General features: G+C 42.7%; 1 protein-coding gene across 9 annotated transcripts in view; it reads left to right on the top strand.

Annotated features, from left to right (window-relative positions):
* Window positions 1–1,339: 1,339 nt before the first annotated feature.
* Window positions 1,340–22,374, top strand: part of BICD1 (BICD cargo adaptor 1) — a gene marked incomplete at both ends in the record, with an annotated part of 163,907 nt that continues 142,872 nt past the window's right edge. For all 9 annotated transcript variants that reach the window (XM_080627474.1, XM_080627478.1, XM_080627476.1 and 6 more), the window contains one exon: window positions 1,340–1,552. In XM_080627474.1, coding sequence (XP_080483600.1) covers window positions 1,340–1,552 — 213 coding nt within the window. The remainder of the gene's footprint in view (window positions 1,553–22,374) is intronic.

Here is a 22,374-nt window from a genome sequence, read left to right as displayed (position 1 = left end):
GAGAAGATGTTTGCAAAGCGTGAAAATCAGATCCTGCTAGTACTTAAGAGCAAAACTTGGTCAAAATCAATAGGATCAGGTCTCTGCTTGCAGGCCATAGTTTGAAGAAACAGTAAATTTGGGTTTAAGCCTCCTAATACCAAGCAAAAAAGGCTGTGACATGGGACGTTGTCACTGATCCAGGATGAACTCACTCTTCCAGTTCAAATGTGTAAAATGCCCCTGATCCAGTGTGTTAACTTTTTAGTGGTAGGCTTTGTACAGGATCAGTTACTGTCTGTCTGCATCTCTCTAATTTTATGCTGGACGAGTAGCATCTGTCTTTCTGCAGCCAGCATAAAACTGACCTAATCTATGCATCAGGTCCTCGGGTGAATTTGACAGAAAAACAATGGTGTGGCCGCATCCGAGCTGGATCAGTTGTGTCCTGCTGTCTAATCAGTGGTGCAGAGAACTTGCACTCTTACGGAAGTGTAGCCTGAGCTCAATGACCCCATCCGACTGCTGTTTCACACCCAGGTTTCCTTGCTCATTTCTATGTGCATCCACGGGGAATGGGGAGGGGAGCAGGCAGCTCTTCCTTCCCAGTTTCCCGAAACGGCAGGGAAATACTTGAGGCTGTCCTCTTGCAGTTCATCGGCCTGCATCTCCCCTTCTATTTGTACCAGCGCCGCCGCTACGGTGGCCACCGCTGCAACACGCTAAGAAAAACCGAGAGGCGCTAAAACCGCAGCGTAGCTACCAGCCTGGCTCCGCTCTCCGGGGCTCAGGAGAAGGGGACCCAGGCCATGACACCTCGGTGAGAGGCGCGCCGTCTACACCCACTGCTCCGGCTGCCTCTGCCCGCACCCCAGTGTTGTTTTCCCTCTTCTCTGGTGGGGAATGCCAACCTGAGGACGCTGTCGTCTTAAAGAGCGCAGGGGAGGGAGGGACTGTGTGCAAGGGAGGCGGAGGTGCCGGTTCCCTGGGAGGAGGCGGGCGCCAGCACTAGCATCTCCCCGCCAGCCGCCGCACTCGCCGCCCCGGCCTTCAGCGCGCCGCCGCCTCCCGGGGCAGCGGGGGGCTCTCCCGCCCGGCCGGCCCAGGCACCCCCGGGGCTGCCGTAGGGCCGGGGGGAGGCGAGTGCGGCCTCGCCGCCTCCGGAGCGGCGGAGGGGGGGGGCGCGGCTGCGGCGGGGCGGCCCTCCCCTGCGCTCGGCGGCGGCTGCCGCAGGCGGCCCGGCCCCCATCGCCATCCTCATCTCCTCCATCCCCAGGCCGGCGGTGCCGGTGCCGGTGCCGCCCCTCGGCCGCGCCCGCCCCCCGGCTGCCTTCGGCGGCGCGGCAGTGCCGGCGGGGCTATGGCTGCGGAGGAGGTGCTGCAGGGCGCGGACCATTACAAGAGCGAGATCGAGCGGCTGACCCGGGAGCTCTCCGAAACGACCCATGAGAAGATCCAGGCGGCGGAGTATGGGCTGGTGGTGCTGGAGGAGAAGCTCACCCTCAAGCAGCAGTACGACGAGCTGGAGGCGGAGTATGACGGCCTGAAGCAGGAGCTGGAACAGCTGAAGGAGGTGAGAGAACCCGGGCTTTTGTCTCTCCCCGCTGCCCCGAGCCTTGCCGCCGAGTGCGGGGAGGTGCGGAGAGCGCCCCACGCGTGTCCGTGCCTGCAGCCCCATGAAGGTGGGCGAGCAGCGGCGCCCGGGCCCTGGAGAGGCTGCGGGATGCGTGGGGTTGGGGGAGGAGGGGTTTCCCGGGCTGGGGATCAGCAGGGACCGTAAGGACGGGTTACACAAGACTGGAACCCCCTGCCCTGGGAAATTTCCTAGGGAGCCGTCCCAACTTCTGGTGACCGAGGTTTGCAGCAGAGGAGGGGGCCTTCAGTCGTACCTGCACCGTCCAAGGCTTTTCTCTTTAGGAATTGGAAATTAAACAGCCCGTACGTAGGATGAGAGCTGAGCAAACCTAGCATGTAAGGACTCGGGCTGTATGTAAACACTTGTCTGCAGTGTGTGAGGAGAGAGACAATTCATTCTGAAGTTATTTATAGACCTGCTTTATTCTGCCAGTGAGGGGAATTGCTGCCATTGAGAGTAGGGGAAGTAGCCATACAATAGTCCCGAGGTCACCCCCCATCAATGGAAATTAAACTTCTGCGTCATGCTGAAAGGGTAAAATATTTGATTGGACATGCGTTTCTGGTTTATCTGTCAAATGTGTTTTTGTAACATCCAGTGTACAAAGTAGGTGAGTGCTACACCTTACCTTTCAGCTTCACTAAACATGACTCTGAAAAATCATCACTATTCCTGTGTTCATCACTGAGGGAAGTAACTTGAGATCACTACATTTTATGGTGTTTTAATACTCTCTTCGAATGTAACCAATTGCATACATTGTACAGAGAAGATTAAGTATTGAACATATATTATCCCAAATTTAAAAGGTATCTTTTTGTTCTACAAAAATACATTCCTATCTATAAAGTGCAGAAATTCTGTTCAGTTAGAAATCATGATCATACTACATACTGAGGGAAGCCACTTAATAAACCTAGATTATATAGGAATATATTCTTTAGAATACTAACCAATGCACTTAGAGAAATATTTTTAATAAAATAAAGGTTTCGTTTTACTTGCAGGTAAATGAGTTATGCCACAGACTTGGCTCAGTGTCCAGAAGAGTTGAAAAAAAAAAAAAATCTGTGTTCAATAAGAAGAATAAAGCTGTTTTTCAGAAAAAACCCCTATTGATCTCCTTAAACTCTATCTCTGCCTTTCCCCCTGCCCCCCCGATTATGTAGGCTTGGGACTTTGAGATCAGTAATCACAGGTTGAGGGATAGAGATACATAACTTGCACTGGCAGGAAAGCAGTGCTATTTGAAATGACCTGGCATTAATAAAGGAATAGAATTAAGGGGAAACGTGCAATGGCTGTTTTATAAATGTGCAAAATTATTATAAATTATAAATTATTATTTATTATTAAAAATGTACAAAAGCTGATTTCTTCTGAAGATCAGAAACAAGGATGACACATGAGTGCAAATGGCCACAGATAGAAGGGATAGGGCAAGGGATTGAGTTGACATTATTAAACTAGAGGGATTAGTCAACACGATTAACTGAAATCAAAGATGGGCACAAATTCTCTTTCTGTTTACCTCCCGTGGAAGTCAGTGGGATTGCATGGTCTGCACCCCAGAATGTCTCCTGTGGGGCTGTGCCTTCATGCTGTGCCAACCACAGCATGGACACTGACGATATCCATGAAGAGAGGAAGAAGAGAATCCTGTAGCTTGCCTGATGCCAAGCAAGAGTGGAGCCTTTCCAGTTTCCAGACCAGGCCTGGGGCTCTCAATTCCAGTGCTTTTCTTAGCTGCAGGTAGAATGTTTCCATCCCCCACCTAGCTGCAAGAGATTTTTTCCTTGCTTCTAACCTCTGTAGGAGAAACCACATTGATTCTTACTCCACATGCAGCCCTGCAAAGGAGAATTTGCTCATATCCCTTCCAGTTGTTGTAGTCTTCTATCTTCTCTGTTACCTGTTTGCATTAGGACTGTTCCCTAAGTACAGATCAGACTCACTGTGAGACATAAGCAAATGGTGCCTCTGACAACACTAGCAAGGCAGAATTCAGGTGGTTTGGGCAAACAGTGTTGTGAAGACTTGAGGGTGTAGCTTTTGGGGCTGTAGAGTTCTGTCTGAAAGCACACCAAGTGGCAGAAGTCCAAAGACAGCTTCTTTTTATGAAGGCTCTGTTCAGGATGCATGGAGGAGTATCTTTGTGTACCTTCTCCAGCAGGTCCTGCAGAGGATGTGCTGGACAGCGGCCTGGGCGAGGTATGCATGGTGAGACATCAAAATGCCATGACTGATTAATGGCAGCCAGTAAGACTCCCAGTGTGTCAGTGGGGATCTGTGCTTCTGCTCTTACCTCACTTCATCTGCAGCCTCTCTGAAGTCATACTGAGGTATAGAAATTAGACCTCAGGTTTAGGCTGAAACAAATAGTTTAGCCATTCATGAGGAATAGTAGGTGCAAGGATGTGGACAGGATTATGCTTAGAACTATTATGACTCCTGCAGAATTTCTCTGAGCAGATTCAATTACTGGGGTGGAATTCTATTGAGACAAGTCTTCATTTTTTAACTGTTTCATTATTAAATTCTCATGTTCTGTTGTTAGAAGCTCATTATATTTATTGTTAAAACAGAGCTGCCCATCTTTAACTACTCAGTCATGGCTCAGGAGTCGAGGATTTGAAGTCTTCTCCCATGCTCCCTGGCAGTTCAAAACTCCAGTGAACTTCAGAGGGGCCTTTTTCATATAGATTGCAATACCGAGCCTTGGCTATACAATAATTTCCATTGCTGGAGAGTGCAATGAGAAAGTAAGGCCATCATAGGACATTGAAGTAAAAGCAAATTGCAATATATTACATTAAATATTAATACTTGTATACAGGATATATGCTATCCACCATACAATATGAATTGTTTTAGTAATCTCTGATGTTTCTTGTGCTGTATTCAGAAGTCTACTTTAGCCTAAAACTTTGATGTTTTGGGCCATGAGATTGATTTACATTACAAAAAGTTTGAAGTTCTAATCAGTGACCTAAGAAGGACTATTTCTTCCAAATTAGAGCAGTTATTACACATGTAAGCTGTCCAGGAAAGGCGTAATACATTTATCAGCTACCCACCTTATGTTTTCAAAAATGAACTGAATGGTAGGAATGTGACAAGGTAAACTGTTGTGTTGACTTCAACAGCACTCAGTGTTATGAGATGGAGTGCTTGTGGTCCTGATGCTAGGCAAGATTGTAGTGTTAGAAAAACCACTGTTATGTTAAAAGCTTTATGAATATGCTTTTTTTTTTTTTTTAAATTATTTTCAGCCTGTAAATGATGTGTCCTTGTTTTGTTTAATTACATCTCAAAGTAATGGAATTTTGGGCTGTTAGGAAAAACACTATAGTCTTGGGGCCCTTGTTCAGAAAGTTACTTTAGCAGATATGCCTTTTAACCTGCAGTTCATAAGAATGCAGAAAATAAGACTCATTGCTGCTATTCATGGGAGTGAAGGCTGGCTGTTTTCACTGTCTTGCCGAGTTGGGAGTTTATTTACCAGCATATTTTATGAAAAACATTTTCCAGTGGTTTTGGTATTTGGTCTTACATGGTCACATTGCATTTGCTGTAAGGATAATGTTTGTTGTTTTCATTCTTTTAATGAAGTGTGAAATGGCTTCATATTGATCTTGCCTGGGCTGTCTGTTGTAGCTGTCCCTGCTTTAGCAGGGGGGTGGACAAGATGATCTCAAGAGGTCTATTCCAGCCTCAACTGTTCTGTGACTAATTCCTGTGCACTGGTAGCCTGTAATATTTTTAAAGTGGAGAAATATCAGTCACATCCAGTCATGATAAAATGGGGATGGAAGGCAGCTTAGGTAGTCAACTCCGCCAGACATTTGGGCCTGGGAAATCCTAAGCAGGTAGTTCTCTTCTGGAATCAAACCATGAACATTAGCAGCCAAATAGATCCTCAAGTCCCTGTCTTTGACCCCCTCTCTAACTGACTAATATCGGCAATATCCCACTTGGCTTCTTGGCTTTTCTGTATTTCATTCCATGGAGACAACCTGATCTGCTGAAATGCACATTGAAATTGCTGTCTATCTGATTTCCAGGTTGAAGATGCAATTTGGTGTTTGCTTTATTTTGAATGCAGTTATCTTTGGTAAATTGTTGGAAGCCAGGCTATTGGTGAGCAGTCCAGTCCTTGGCAGGTCAAAATTTCCTGTGTTCTTTATCTCACAAAGATGTCGTATCAATGATTATGAAGTACTTAGTTTATTAATAGGGCTTTCACAGACATGGAGTGGAAGGTCTCTCTGACAGCTTCTTTTATGTTCTGCTCTTCCCTGCACTACTTTAGCACAAGGTGACTCAAGCTCCATCTCCCCACTCTTCTGCCATGTTGCTACCCCCCAAGGTTCCCCACTGTTCTCCAAAGCCTCTTGCACATCTGCTACTGGAGTCACATCTGCCTCTCCCATCTTTGACATATACAGTTAGCAGAACTTCTCTGGATGCAAAAAGGACAGAAGAGGGGGAGACTCCCTATCCCAGTACAGCCTTGTAAAATGGGAATTGCTCTACACACCTGTCTGCAGCACAGGATGCTTAGAGAAGCTCATGAATCCCAATGAGATGTTCTGAATTCTCACCAAAGCTGAATGTGTCCCAAATATATAACTTGGGAGCTGTGAACTGATGCCATCTCAGTTTATCTTTGCAGCCCCTTCCAGTGACAGCGTCTGTGGGCTTGTGCCAGATGAGGCTGAACATTTTCAGATTGACCTGATCTCAACAGTTCGTCCGTGGTGTCTGTTCATGTTGTGTCACTCAGAAAGGCCCTGCTGCCTAGTACCTAGCTCAAAGATGACAAAAGGGCAAGGGTGAGTGAGCTGAAGACCTGGAGGGACAGTACTCAGCTGCTCTTTGCAGCATTGTCTCCTCCAGAGCCCATCCAACACTACCTCCGTCTCTAAGTTATACACTTCTAATGGAAGAGAAGTTTATTTTGGGGAGTGCTCTTACAAGGAATGCCTTGGCAAAAGCAAGCAGCAGCTTGCAAAGTTTTCATTCAGTTATTACAGGCTGGGGACTGGCTGACTGGGGATCAGGTCTATGGCAATGGATCTGGGAATCCTGGGGGGATAGCAAGCTGAGCGTGGGCCAGCAGTGTGCCCTGACATTGAGAAGGCTAACAGCGTCCTGTTTTTAGCAGAAGCAAAGCTTGTAGGTTGATAGAAATTATTATAACTTTCAAATTGATACTTGTTAGACTCCATCTAGAAAACAGCATCCAGTTTTGGGCTTCCCTAATGCAAGAAATACACAAATAAACTGTACCGAGTTCAGCAAAGGGCCACCAAAATGGTCAAGAGCTGAAGCACCAGTGCTGTGACGAGAGGCTAATGGGGCTGAGCTTGTTCAGCCTAGGAAAAAAAAAGCTATGGGGGACCAAGCAGCAGCCTGCTCGTACATATAAGGAGGTTATTGAGACAGGCTCTTCACAGTGGTGAATGGTGGTAAGATGAGAGACAACTGACATAAATTGAAACTAGACTGGATTTCAGGTAGACCTGTTTCCCCCTGAGCCCAAGCAGTGCCACAGGTTCCCAGAGAGGCTGTGCAGTCTCCTTCCATGGGGCTTTTCAGGCCTCAGCTGGATACAGCCCTAAGGAAGTGGTCTGAGCTCAGAGCTGACTCTGCTGTGGGTAGGAGTTTGGACTAGGGAAGAAAGGAGGAAGACAGCAAGGGACTTGAACAATGCAAGGTCTCTGAGAGTGCCCACTGTGCCTAGTGAAATTCCAGTAGCAGCTTGCTGTGAGTTACCCAATGCGTAACAGCATGCTGCCTGGAAACAGTGACCATTAGCTGAGCCATAGCATCACTTCATGCTTGAATTTCATTTTTTCATCCTTGTCATTAAGCCTGCGTTGACCTGACTAAGGGTATAGTTTGATATGCTCATCTCTCAGCAAGACAATTCTGCATCTCCCTTTGTCGTTCTGCCCCTGTTCTGGCTCTCAGCTGTGCAACTGTTCATACTGTCACACCAGGGTAGAAAAATGACCTTAGTTAAAAATACCTGAGGAGGGGGTGTATGCTATCTGTAACCCAGATTGAACCAGATCGTGTAACCACATGTACCTGTATTGCCAAAAAGTCAACATGAAGTTAGGAATGGATGCTGAGGAAAAAGGGGGATGGGATGAGCTGCTTAAACAAGTACCAATGTTAAGAGATGCTCATCAAATTACAGCAGGATTGCTTCCTCTAAGAGGAAATGAATCCTGTGCATTAGCCTACAGAAAACATAAGCAGCTGAAATCATCTTAAGGGAAATTAGAGCTATTGTTGGAGCTTTGGCAGCATGCAAAGAACTATGTAGATGAACCTTCCAGTAATTGCATTGTATCCTTATGAGCCAGTACAGATAAACATGTGATTTTAGTCCTCCTACAGCAGCCAACCCTAGAACAATGATAGTCAGCTTTAAACACTGAGTGCTCATGTACTCCTAAAATAAACCTAAATAAAGTTCAATTTGTTTTCTCCTAATAGATAAATTATTTCCTTATTTCACTCTTTCATCTAAGAAATCCCTCTCTAATCTGAGGGATTCTGATTGAATCAGTCATCTGGGTTGAACTCCTCAAAGCTAACTGGAAGTTGCAACTGGATTTTATGTCATGAAAAAGTTATTTTTCCATAGGCTTTCTAGAAAATACTGGATTAGTACTAATCTAAAATAACTGATTGAGGTGTTAATGTGTGAGACAGGCATTATTACTGTGAGCTATTTCCTGTCTAAGAGTCGAGAATGTAAAATTAAGGTTCACTGAAGAGGATTTAATCTAAAGGTCCACATCTGTTTGGAGTTAGGCCTTTTGGAATGGATTAAAAAATGCTTTGCTATCATCTCTTCACCTTCCTTTAGGTGAAATGTTTTTCCATTCCTTCTGTACTGCATTGTGGATTTTCTTTTTTAGGGGTGTGCATGCAGTCTGTATGCACAACAGCAATCAGATCGAACACCTGGCTTTATTGAAACTGCAACTAGGGGCAAAACAATGGTGGAGAAAATAAAATCTGGCATAAACCAGTAATTTGTGAACATTCATCATGGTATAATGAGGCGCATTCTCAAAGTCAGATGCACAGTGTAAATTTGCACCTGGGCAACTTTTGTATACCTTATGGAATCGGAGGAAAATACATGCAAGATCATAGTTTTTCTGGCTGTATTGAAGGTTTCTAGAAAAAGAGCTTTCTTTTTGAACAACCTTTCAGTTTTTGAAATGAGCTCAAGTATGTTCGTTCTTCAGCACCTCATTTGCTCCACTGTTTTTGCATTGGTGTTGCATTTAGCATATGGACAATGGGAATAAAATGTGATTCGTCACTTGGTCCTGCATCCCTCATGGCTCCGCTACATTGAAGGGCTTTGCTGCACAGTTGCCTTTGCTATGGGTTTCCCTTCTGTATTTGTCTGATACCTGAGGGGGTAAAGTTTAATTCAATACAATTCTGTACTGTACATTTTTTTTCATTGGGATGATTTTAATTTATAATGGCAGAGACTGAAAAGCATGCATTCATTTCTGCTGAACTGTCTTACGTTTGTGGCATGACTTTCATAGCCCTCTTCTTTCCTCATTTCCTTGTGAACTCAGCAACACTCTATTTATGGGAAAAGCTATTTTCCTGATTTGGAGGAATTGATATGGCATGTAGAGACATGAATGTGCACTTTGTCACTTTACTCACTTGTGTCACTAACAGCAGATGATCATGAGGAGAAACCACCAATTTTTCATACTATACTGTGAAAGCGTTCCATGAGTACAGACCAGCTACAGATGGAAGTAGTTAGAGCTAGTTAGAAGGTGAAAACTGCATCTCAGCAAGGGTAGGTGCCTAAAGATGAAGCAAGCAGGTAGAAATTAAGATAGATGGCAGATTAGTGTTTCAAAGGGGACTCTACTTCTCTGCAGAGGGTAACATTAAAAATAGTTTTGGGATTATAATATTTGTGTTTTCTCAATTTCTTTCACTATCAAAATTTAATTAATAGCTAAAAGAAAAGCAGGCCACTGTCCTAAATCTTTGGGACAGACCTGTGAAAACTATTAACACCCAAAGGCTTTCACCAAGACTGAAATTGGTCGACTCCCATTTTTTGCATCTCTCTTGTGGTTCCTTCTCTGTCTGCAGCCCATCATTTTCTGCCTCTCATTCTTGCACAGCATTCGACTCCTGTCTGTGATTTATATACTTTTAAGTCGTCTTTTTTTTTTCAGTCTTTGCCCTACATCTTAGTGTTGATTTGCTGCTCTGTAAGACATGGAGCCGAATTTTTTATATTAAAGACTGGTTTTGCCATTGTGTGAATGTAAGAAATCTAGCCATTTGTGGCAGACTGTGCTTCCTTACCGTGCTCATATATTGCTCATATATTGCAATGACATGAGGAAATCCTAAAAATACTTAGAAATGTTGTTTTAGCATAGGCTGAAAATGAAAGAGCAGAGGATTTGTCAACTCTGCTTTGTAGCAGCCTCACCTTTAAAATAATCCTTGAAAAGATCCCTTTCAAAGCAGCTTTAACATTTGGGTTGGCTGTGTATGTGCGCAGGAAGAAGATACCTTTTCATAAGGCTTTGTAAAAAAATCAACATTTTAAAAATTATTTTTATTGTATAGTTTCTGGGATTGTTTATTTTTTCAACCCCAGATAGAAAAAGTGAGGTTAGATAATGCACTGAGCCATTATGATCAATGCCAGGAGTGTGGCCCATTGCCAGTTACAGTCCTGCTATACTTTATCCATTGCTCTCGCTCCCCTGAATCACACCTCATTTGCCTCTACACTGTACAGATGTGTTAAAGCCATCTACACAGCAACTAGTTTTCCAGGTGCTAGTAGTAACATATGCAGTACTATTCTTAACCAAGAAGCATAAACAATGTCCTCAGTTACCAGTTGGTTACCATTCACTTCAGTCAATCAATTTTGGGGACATTTCAAATCAATTATATAAACTTTATTTTTCCTTGCTGTTGTTTTTTCATCTGTGTTTGTTTAGTTTTGTGGTCTCTTGGAGTGCATAGGAGATGCATGGCTAGGAGGACAATGCATGGCATAGCAGGGACAATGTCACAAGTTAGGCATGCACTCTGGGAAGTTTATCCACAACAAACAGCCTTTCCTTGGTACCCCTAGTTACTCCGAATGGATTTTAAAGTTGGTGTACTGCAAATAAACTGTGAACTGCTGCTTGTCATTGCTGACTGATGGCTACATCCATGGAGGGAAGCCAGAAGTTGTTAACAGCTGCAATTTTGACTTCTGTTTTGGATACTTAAAGGAGGATAACCAGCTCCTTGTCCGTCTTTGTAAAGCTCAGATAGGAAGAAAGAAGAGGATCAGTGAGCCTCTAAGGATAACAGTAAGAATTCGGGTCAGGCAGAGGGAACAGGTGGCTTGGTGAAATAATTCATTTATAAAAGCTTGGCTGTTGGCCAAACGTGAACACAGCATGATTTGGATTTAATCTTGCTTAGGACTGGAATCTTGTCTACTCAGATCCACATGGCAGGATGCAGGATGCCAAAGTGCACTGAATCCTGGCCCCGTATTGTCAGCAAGACAGAGCTCTTAACTTTTTTGGGATTTGAGTCCTAAGAGAACTAGAGCATTTGGTATGGGGGAACATGGAGAGTTCACAACTGGGTTAAACCATCTGTGTAGGCATAACCTCTGGTTCTCAATTCGATGGCTAGTCCAGGATACAACTGTTGCCCAACTTGAATCTGCTTCCTCTTATTAAAGATGTGCTCTTAATAGTTTGTAACTTGTACATTTCATAATATTAATAAAGACAAATTGGTTTGGTCTTTTTTTTTTTTTAATGTGGGTAGGAGTTTTTCTCATACCCTGAATTCCTCACAGAGTTTTTACAAAGCATTAGAAGGTTGCATTGGTCTGGATAATTCCAGGTGTTTGCACAGCAATGGCAAACATGCAGAGTTCATCCAAGTTTACTTGAGAGGAATGTTACATTCATTCCTTTCTTTCTGTGATAACTGCATGTGATTCTCACCTACAAACAGTTAGGAAAGGTTTCATTTAAGTACTTCATGTGAAGAGTGCCATTTCTCAGGATCATTATAGCAGGTATGACCTGAAGACCGGTGTTGAAGTCCTGGCTACATGGGTAAGTAAAAGATAAAGCAGAGCAATGATTTAATTGTTGAGTCTGTGCCCATCACCTGCTGGCAAACAGCACTGTCATCAAGATGTAAGTGATAAAATCTGTTATAAATAGAAAATTCAGATTTCTTCCCACCAAAAAATGGAGAACTGGCATAACTGTAATTACTGGATCTCAAACAAGAGCTTATTCTTGCAGGCTGATGAATTTTTATAACTCTGCTGAGTTTCAGTAACTGATCATGTGCATGCATTTGGCTAGCCCCAAATATGTAAGGGCAAGGTAAAAAAACCCAACAAAACCAGAACAACAAACATAAAACCCAGCAGAAACCTGGAGGAAAGAGTTTTCAGCTGACATGTATCTTCCATCTGCAGTGAGCTAAAAATGTGCACTAGATCAGTTACTAATCCATAAAATCTCAGTCATAAATCTGGGTCCTTGGTGACAAATTTTTAAGTAAAATGTAAGGATATGGTAACAAGGATTCCTCTGTAAAAGAAAGTGTATGATATATAGCTATATATAAGAGAAACAGTAGTTAGATGGAATATAATTGTCTATGTATACCACTATGGGAGATGGAGGCACATAACATCTGTTAGGAGTGCATTAGGTAATTCCATTTCTTGGGTATTAGGTAAGTTGTTATTTTTTCTGCCAGCTAAGGGCTGATGATTGCCATCTGATAATAACAAGACTTTCACTTAAGATGCTGTAAGCTCAGCTGTATAAAAATAGTAGCAAATCAGAAACAACGTAGTTGAGTGATAACATTTTTTCCATATATGCTGTATGTTAAGTTACAGTGACACTATGTATGCTTAGATGTTTATTATTCCTAAAATGTAATCCATATTAAAATGATATTTGGACCCTAAAGTCTGTATTTTAGTTATCATGGAAAACATTGGGTTTGCTTTATTAAGCAGGCTGAGCAACCTTGTATTGAAACCGAGATGACTTGATTTTGTGCACAAACTTTGACGTTACAGATCACACTTGTCTGGGTGACTATATGTAGATTTTGGGATACACATTTAGGCTTCTGGCTTTAAATAATTTTACTGTAATCTATTTAATGCTGTTACATGATTTGTGATTTCAAGTGTTTTCTGCCTTCTTGCTTGTGGAGAGATATTTGTTCAAGAGTAAAAATGCATGACACCTTAAATATAGCTTTAGCGCTTGGTGGTTGAAAAGTACTTTGCTCAGTGCTCCTTGAGCTGACATTAGAGACATTTGGAGTCATGCCTATGTCTTATGGCTGTTGAATTTGCTTTTGTAGCACATTAGACTGATGAGAAGACAAATCTAAAATGAGCATATAAGCCTTCTCTGGGTATAACTAACTCTTTCCCTGAGTATAACATGAAGAGTTGCAGTTAAAGACCATACTGTGCACATGTTTTATTCTGTGAAGATCTCTTGTTTGTAAGATTCTTCTTGAAATGTGGCTTCTGGTTTCTTTACCCGTGAGAACTTGAGTTAGGCATCAACAGCTGACACTGATCTGGGTACTCAGAGTTGCTGTTTACTTGCTGTTGCCTACGGATCTGCTTGTTGATTATTCCACCCTGAAGAAGTGGGTCTGGAAAAGGGGATGCTGAATTCTGCTCCAAAACCCTGTGGCAGAGACTCTTCTCCTGTCAGGTTCCTCAGCTCAGCTGTTTCTTTAGGGAAGCAATCTGGTTAAGAGTGAGAGGCCTCTATTTCAAGTCTTTTATCACTTATTTTTTTAGCAGAAAGCAATCTACTGCTTGAAAAGGAGTCCAAAATCTGATAAGCAATATTTTTAGGAGCTGGAATTTCAATGCTTTTTGCTGTCTGTGGAGAAAGGAATTGTAGCTTTGCAAGTGACAGCATTATGAATAGTCAAGCACTTACCAGAACAATGGCACTGTATGGATGCGCGGGAAAAGCCAGAGGGAGTGAGTCAGCATGACCTTTGCTGCTGCCAGAGGGATGGGTACTGCATCCAGCCTCAACAGTCATTGACATTGGTTGGGGTCTTTAGAGGGAAGAGCCTCCGGTGAAATAAAATTCACTAGAGTAACCACTGCTGGCATGTGTCCGACAGGTATCACCTGTATATAGGAGTAATGAGAGCAGCAGCATAAAACAATTTGTAGTTATTAAAAAGTAATTTCATTAATAAACAGGCCTAGTTCTTTGTTACACTGTGAAAGAACAGACTGCACTCAGTTAAGGCAGAAACAGTCTGAAAAATCGAAATGCTGCTTGTTTCATGAGCTGCTGTTTTGCCTACTAGAGATAGCAGGGTGGGATAAATTGTTATTTATTGCATGACAGTAGCACCTGGGGATTCTGTGATGCCTGGCACAATGAGTTTCAGGCACATAAATAGAAGATTTCTAATCTTCTATTTTACAGTGGAAATAGACAAACTTGCCAGGGATTTGATGTTAAGGAATAATAAGGGAAATTTACATATGAGTAATAGAGGTGCAGAAGCTGTGGAGAGATTGGCTGTTCAGCCATAATTTCACAGGAAATTTGTAGTTAAATCACAAAGAAAACAGATTTTTCTCCAGTCTAGTCCAGTCATTTATCTTCCAAAGATCCTTCCAAGCTGGTCAACCAGAAAGCCAAAGCAATCAACTGCCCTGGAGTCAGTGACCAGTATATGCACTGGCAGTATCTCCCACTGATGCCAGTGTGACTGGGAAGGCCGTTTAGGAATGATGTTGCTGGTAGGTTTTCTATTGTTAACACAGTCAAAACTTGAGGAAAAATGAGGATGAAAACTTACAGAAACCTCTTGTTTCTTAATTCATTATTTGGCATCATGTCAGTGGCAAAGCCCTTGTCATTAGAGACCATCAATTTCTCTTCACCTTCATCCTGACTGCTGTGCAGCTGCCCCCTTCAACCTGCCATCCTTTTGTGATCCCTATCCCACACACTTTGGTGATCCCAGAACACATGGAAAGTACCTGGGATCTCAGAGCACACTGCCATCTCTCACCCTCAGCTGCTCTTTCTGCTTGGCCCTCTCCCCCTCTGGAAGCTGCCATTCCAGTCTTCCTCCTCCTTCTCACTTATCCGTTTCCCAACCATGACTCTTCTCTGCCATTACTGAGATTTTCACATCCACATTTACTAATCCCTACAGCTGGTTGAAATGCTTTATTTCTCTTTGCTCTGTCTCCATATCTGGTCGGTCGTTGAGGGGGTAGACTGAATTCCAGCCGCCTCTCCATGCAAAGAATGCATCTCGCTTCTCGTTGCCTGTTGCCTCTGGGTAGCCTCACCCCACAAAGTACCCCTTGTTCCTGTTGCTGCATGGGGAAAAGTTAAATGACACACTTTACTGTACTCAGCTCCAGCATGCGGGATGCCTTTATAGTGAGAATATGTGGAAATCTTCATTTAAATTTGTGAGGTGTGACTTTTGCAGTTCTTTGGGAACTTGGGCTGTCTGAAATCTCACAGGGGTGTTGAGCACTCAATCAGGCTTCTTGCAAAGGTGGCAATGGTTAATATGGAGCTTGGACAGGGAGTTTGGAGAGGGCAAGTTCTGCAGGGCAAGGCCAGCCCTTGCCGTCCTGTTTTTATTGAATGAACACATTGAGTCTCTATTCAATTAAGTTCTATGGCAATATGAGTAATTAATAATAATAATGGGGCCTCTTCTGTGGATGGGCTGTTAGAAATAATTTCCTTCTGCCCGTTGCTTCTCTAGAATGTGGTTTTGAACTTTGAGATCCTGAAAGAAATAATCTAAACACAAGCAGCTGTCACAAAACTTTAGCTTTGTTTATGTAGGCAGTGATGGAAATTCCCAAAACTAAATCACTGGATGGCTCACTGGTTTGTGCAACTTTTGTTGCAGCATCGAACTTTTTTGCAATGGACCCTTGTTTGATTAAAGACCCTTCTCACTAAGAGTGGGTTTCAACTGTCACTATTTTTAATAAGGGGAAAAAAGTCAAACTCATGCAAAGCAAACCACTGATCCCCTGTTGCTCTGCACCTGATTCACTTGTGGAGCACGCGGAATTAGCTCTCTTCTGCACTGCCAATGCACTGCTGTCATAGTGGTCCAGCTGCTGCAGCTGCAACAGCTAGGCTTTTGTTTCCAGATGTTGGTTCTGAGATGATGATGACTCTGAATCCTGCCTCTACCTGTGTGCCAGCTGAGGTCTAAAGGCAGGATAAAGTGTTTGGTTGCTTTGGCATGTCACAGTCCTTCAGCAGCTGTTCTTCATCCCCTTTGCAGGAGGGACACATAGTGAGTGACGGTAGTACAATGTAAGGAACAATGTAACATGCATCTTCCTGTCAGCATGGTTTGTCAAGGTCTGAAGGATCTTTCCATCCATCTTCTTCCCCATACGTAAGGGAAGCTGAACTGTAGAGGCCTTCAGAGACCTCTTCTACAACCTTCTTTGTGGCCTTTGTCAGAACTCTGCCAAAAAAGGCATTAACACCACCAAAGATTAGTTAGGTATCCAAAAGGTACTTTATTTCTCTAATTTTTTTGCTACTAATAGAATCCTATTCCTTCAATGAATGCAAGACTTTTTCAGGAAGCTCACAGATGGTGAAATGATGGTGAAGATGAGTATGACTGAGAATGTCACATCGTAATTCAAGGTTTTAGAGTAGTGGGCTCCGAGTACCAATAAGCAATGCAAGAATGCAAGTGTCCTTGACAGATTTTTGCTAATGAGGAGGACAGTAATTTCTAAAGTCTGGTTTTTTTTTTTCAATCCCTGTTATATTTCTAGTATGGTAACCATAGTAATCACACTATAGTTTAGTGGTTTTAATCTGTCCATGGCCAAAACCTCTTCTGGTGACCTGTTTGTTGTTATAAAGACCATTGAGGGCACTGTTACTAATACGGAGTGTTGTTTTTATCTGTTCTCATGAGGTATGCAGAGCCAGGCACAGCAAGTATTTTTTCATCTTTTTTTTTGAAATAAAAATATTTGGCTCCATGACCACACTGTGAATCATGATCTGAATTCTCTGCTGCCGCACCTCTCATGAAGTCAGCAGAATTATGCTAGCAAAGAATTTGGTCCTTCCTAGTGTAAAGTGACACAACTCTAACAATGAATGCCATGATGACATTCCCAGGACTATAAGGCGTTTTGATGGGAGGACTTGGCAGGAGGCTTGGAGCGCTGGTGACTCAGTGGGCAGTGCTCTGTCTTCTGAGTCAGAAGCAGTGCCCCAGCAGTGCTGTTTGTAGTTTGTCTTTTCTGCTGTTCTTATGAGATGTAAGCCCATCTGCATACTACTTTTTCAAAAGGAAAATTTGCATTCTTGCTGCCTTTTGGTAAATTTAAATCAAGAAGGCTACACCAGCTGTCTTTTTTTTTTTTTATTATTTTTTATTTGCAGAGCTGGTAGGAGAGATTAATCACATTTGCAATCTTTGTGGTCATAATATAGAATACCTTTATGGTCATAATTAGTCAACAGATTCCAAGTTATTAGAAAAGGTGAGCCATTAAGAGCCCATACGAAAAAGGCTAAAACTTGCTGCTGCTTGTATGCCCTGGAGTTAGGTCTAAATTGGTGTTACTAAGCTTTGGTCACTTTCCATGCTGAAATGCATCTTACTGATGTCTAAAGCCTAATTTCTTTCTCATTTTCAGGTTTAGTATCTACTTGCAGAAAGGTGATTTTCTTCTGTGATGGCCGTGAGATGCCTTTTGCCCCAGTGCAGTGTAGCATGAGAATGGCCACAGTGCAAGTGTCAGCTTTTACAAACCAGGCAGCTTCTTACACAGGAACAGATGAGAGCAGAACCTGGTCCTCATGGCTAATCTAGAAGTTGTGCCTTTTTGCAAATGTTAGCTGAAACAATTAGCTAATATATTTTAAAACTCCCTCCAAGTGAACAAATGGTTTATCAACCAAATTCCTAACTCTGACATAAGAAGGAAATGTAGGCACATCAGTCCCCAAGTTAATCACCTGTTAGTATGTTGCAGTACATCTTTCAGGATCTGTTCAACATAAATTGAACAGAGGGACCACCAGAAACACTGTATAGCTTCTCTTTTTCTCTAATACCTATATAAAGAGTTATTAGGAAACTACTATGCAATTCTAATTTTCAGTTGTGCAAACTGGGGTTAAAAAAGCTAAGGAGCTTCTATGTTATGTAGTTCATGAGAGATTATTTTACAGATTATGTCTGAAACTCCCTGGCTCTAGAAGGAAACAGGGATAAAATGTGCACTTCAGAGATCCGCTGTACCCCAAAAAGACTCAAATAGGTAAGGTTCCTGTAAGATGCTTATAGAAGCAAGGCCTTTTACAGCAACATTAATTTAGCTAAGAAGTGTATGGTCTTGGTCAAAGAGCTCTAAGTGGCAGTACTTGAGCAGGGGGCTGGACTAGATCATAGAAGCCTAGAACAGTTTGGGTTGAAAGGGACCTTAAATATCATCTCGTTCCAACCCCCTGCCATGGGCAGGGACACCTTCCACTAGACCAGGGTGCTCAAAGCCCTGTTCAGCCTGGCCTCAAACACTGCCAGGGATGGGGCACCTGCAGCATCTCTGGACAGGCTGTTCCAGAGCCTCACCACCCTCACAGTAGAGAATTTCTTCCTAGTATCTAATCTAAATCTGCCTTCTTTAAGTTTAAAGCTGCCCTCCCTGTCCTGTTGCTACCTGCCTTTGTAAAAGATCACCTCCAGAGGTCCCTAACTCCTCAAACCATTCTCAGAGTCTAAATAAAGGAGTTCTTAAAACTGGCTTCAAAATTCTAGGCGTACATGTGAAATCCATGGAGTATCTTTGCTTCTCCATTTGAATTCCCTCCTTACTTTCATAAAGATGAAATACAGGAAAATAAAGCAAGAGATCAGACCTATAAAAGTAGTGTTTCACTAGAGAAGGCTGCACACTGCATTGTCCCCAGCAGAATTAGCTATAAAAACTTGAGGAAGACCTCCTGAACTATATCCCAGCTGGAACTTGGTTATAGGCATTAGATGAGCACACATTCATTTGGGCTTGTTCGTATGATCTCATTGCTAAAGATTTATTTAACCATATATTTGATGAAGTATGCTGGGCTTGTTACTTTTCTTCTTAACTTTATCCAGTAATACGTGTAATCTAAATATGAAACTTCTAGGTATGCAGGTCTCTGATCCCACAGGAACGAACATCATTAAGAGGGTAGATAGAAATTCATGGAACAGCAAGACCTGTAAAATCTGTATCCTCTCCACTGAGCTGCACAGAGTTGTATCTACCATGTCTGTAAACTGAGATCTTCTGTGGGGTCTGTGAACCACAACTGCCAGGAGCAAAGGGAGCAAAAACGGAGAAAGTTGTTTCTCCTTCCCTCAAAAGCAAACAGCAACAAATAAACAGCAACTCCCTTCCTCTCTGTCTTGATGTACGGTGATTTATAGAAGTTTATAAATGTTGACAAGAACTGGAATCAACCAGATGTAAAAATCTTACTGTTTGTGACAATTACTGCTATATTTGTGATGACAATAATTTTGGCTGTAATGTAGAAGTTAAGCTTGCATATGTAACTGGCTGAAATGAAACAATTTCTAAATTAAGCTTAAAACAATTTAAAGTGGATTGCAGTATTTCCTTTCAATTCCAAAGGAAACCTTTTTGATTTCCCAGGCTGTCTCAATTTTGTCCACATATCTATGTCGTTCAGAGTACGTTGGTTTTTATCTTCTTTGTAACAGAGGTAGAAGGTAGTTTGAGAAAGCATGGAGGGGAAGTTTGCAGTAATTGTTCATTTCAAATTGAAATATGATTTGTATCTTCTGCAATAGATTGGTTTGGTCATAATTTCCTGATTTTGGCCATAATAACATAATCAACACCCCCTTCCCCCCCCCCCCCATTTTTCCTATCTGTAAATATTTGTAGTGACTTGTGAATGAAAGTGAACTGCATTGCAAGATTTTATTTGTTATGGTAGTCTTCATAAGATGTGCAGGGAATCATGCTCCATAATGTATGCAACTGAGGACAAGAGAGCAGCAGAAAAATAGTTACAATTTACAGTTGGTAAATTGAACTGCCTTTGTCAGCATCAAAAAAAGCAGTGTTGCTTAATATCTGCTAAAGTTCTTATCCAAAGCAACCTAACCAGTTACTGTAGGCTTTATAATGACATTTTAGTAAGCCATTTCTATGTAAATATTACATTTCTGCATAGCGCTGTAAACCTGTGGTAATTACCCTGCCTTAAAGAAGCCTCTTTCATAATTTATGAATGACACAGACATTCCCACAAGTTCTGGATGTTGAAGTCTTATTATATGTCTTATTATATGTCACACACACAGTCATGAAGAAGCTCATTTTAAATTCATATGGATTCAGAATTGCATAAAGTGACAGTTTGTAGTGCCAAACGTGCAATGAGATGATCAGGGGAGTATGCCTACATCCAGACATGAAATCGGGTGGACTGCTGCATTGCTGAATGCCTTACTGGAGGTGAAGTGGTTTGTGTGCTGTTAGGGCTGGGTCCCTGTATTCTGGATGAAGCAGTATCTGAAGAGCCATTGAATTTTGACAGCATTTTTTCTAGAGAGAGCACCTCAGGGTAAGAGGCTGGTTTGATGCATTTGAAGAAAACCAGGCTGACCCAGTTTTTCTGCACGATTGGGGTTTACAGGAATGAATTTACAGCAGTCCAGATAGACCAGGTATACTCACTCTGCCTGAAATCCCACCACAAGAGCACAGGGATAATTAAGCCTGCAGTCATACGCATTATTCCTGCTGTTGTTTTACTGGAATAAGGAATTACTGCCTTTACCTATTAATATTCCCTTCCTCATTCTTCACTGCCTGCTACTGGTTGCCCGATTGCTCCTTAATGCAGTTCTGGAGCAACCCTGTGAAAGCAAAAGTCTATAGCCCTTAACCACAGGGTTTTAGTAATACTGTTTGGAAAAGAGAAAAGTAGGGGATTTCTTTTTTCATGGGCTTGGCATAGCAACAGGATCAGGTGAGAAATAAAATAGGCTACAGAGGATAAGGGAGAGGAAATAGTCTAGGGGGTAGGAATGTGGTAACAGAAGAGAAGCCATGTAGATCCTGCTTAGAAAGCTATAGGATTATCCTAATCAATATTCAGGAAACTATTTCCCTGCCTTAGTTTCCACACCAGAGATGATAACTACTGCTTTGATCTGTATATTTCCAGTGCTATGCAAAGTAAAGAGCAGCTGTTTTGAAAGCTTTAGGCAGCCTAACTGGTTCAGCTGTGTATCCCTGAAGCTGGGCCAGCTCAATAGGAGCCAGCTGACAGCACAGGAGCTATGATTGTGAGCGTGCTTTGGCTCAGGGTCTGTTATGTTTATTCTGGAGGGTTTTGATGCTTTAAAGAGGTTTAAACAAGTAAATAAACAATCCTGCCATGTCTGCAGTAAAGAAATGAGTTAGACTAATTCCCAGCTGTGTGCTCTGCTCCTGTGCTGGACTTTAACTTACTGAAATGGTGCTGCAATGGCAGGTAGCAGCACTGCAGACCATTGGCTCCTATTAGAGGTGAAAATGGTTTACACTGATGCAGTGGGTCGTAAATTTTGCTCTCTCTTGCAGGGGAGGTTGTTTGTAGCTGCCTGCTTCTTAGTGCTGGGTTGCTGGGGCTTTTAAGAAAGTTGTGCTGCTTTATTAGTACTGTAACTATAAAGATCCATTTCCCTGTAAGAGGAGAGTGGTGGGCTTAGGTTTGGCTTGCAGCTGGGTAAGTGGCAGATCTGTAGGGATTAACTGGGCGGGATGCCTTGTCACTAGCCTGGGAAGTCTTTAGGGCCATGCTTAAGTCTTCTTAAGTGGAGTCTTCCACTCCAGCTGGGAACCTGCTCACCAGAGACTTAAGTCTCTGATCATCCTTGACCTTTGTTCTCCTCTTCAATTCACCCACCCACCCACCTGCCAGAGCTGAGGTAGGTTTCCCATCCCACTTCCTCGTGTCTTCTCTGTGATCCCGCAGGTAAAACCGTAGGGTGGCCAGTGGCATATACCTCCCATATCTTCTCTCTTGAGCAGTAGGAAGCCTTTTGTTAATAACTGAGATGTGTGTTCGTACATGTGAAGAGCTGGATAGATCAGATAGATCATCTCTCAATTGTTTGAACTCCCAAGACAGTTTTTCCACATCTGAAATGATGTAAGGGATGAGATTGTCTTTGAACTCAGAGTTGACAAATCATTTCATCCACTGTTGGTGGTACTATGTCATTCCAGGTTATTGCTGCCAATGAGTGGGCATATGATGATGGTGCATTCCGTGTAAATTTCCACCGCATGGGTCGTGTTCATTCAACTTCATCTGGATCTATGGGTGCATTCCTGGCATCTGGCTTGCGATAGATCATCTCTACAATGGCTGATTCCCTCAGAGACTGGATGCCTTTCTCTTGTATTGTACAGCCAAAGATAATCAGACCCATGCAGCACCAATGCTGAGCAAAAGCAGTCCCATGAGTGTGTTTGCCTTTACCTGAAGCAGAAATAACCCAGACTGTTTTCCCCAGCAAATTCTTCATGTGCACCACAGGAACTTTGTCCCCCTCTACAATATGTAAAAGTTCTGCCTGGGCTGGGCCAG

Source organism: Psittacula echo (genome assembly GCF_963264785.1).
Source record: "Psittacula echo genome assembly, chromosome: 1".
Taxonomy (NCBI): Eukaryota; Metazoa; Chordata; class Aves; order Psittaciformes; family Psittacidae; genus Psittacula; species Psittacula echo.
Note: the sequence above shows the minus strand (reverse complement) of the source record. Positions and strands in the feature narration are given on the sequence as shown.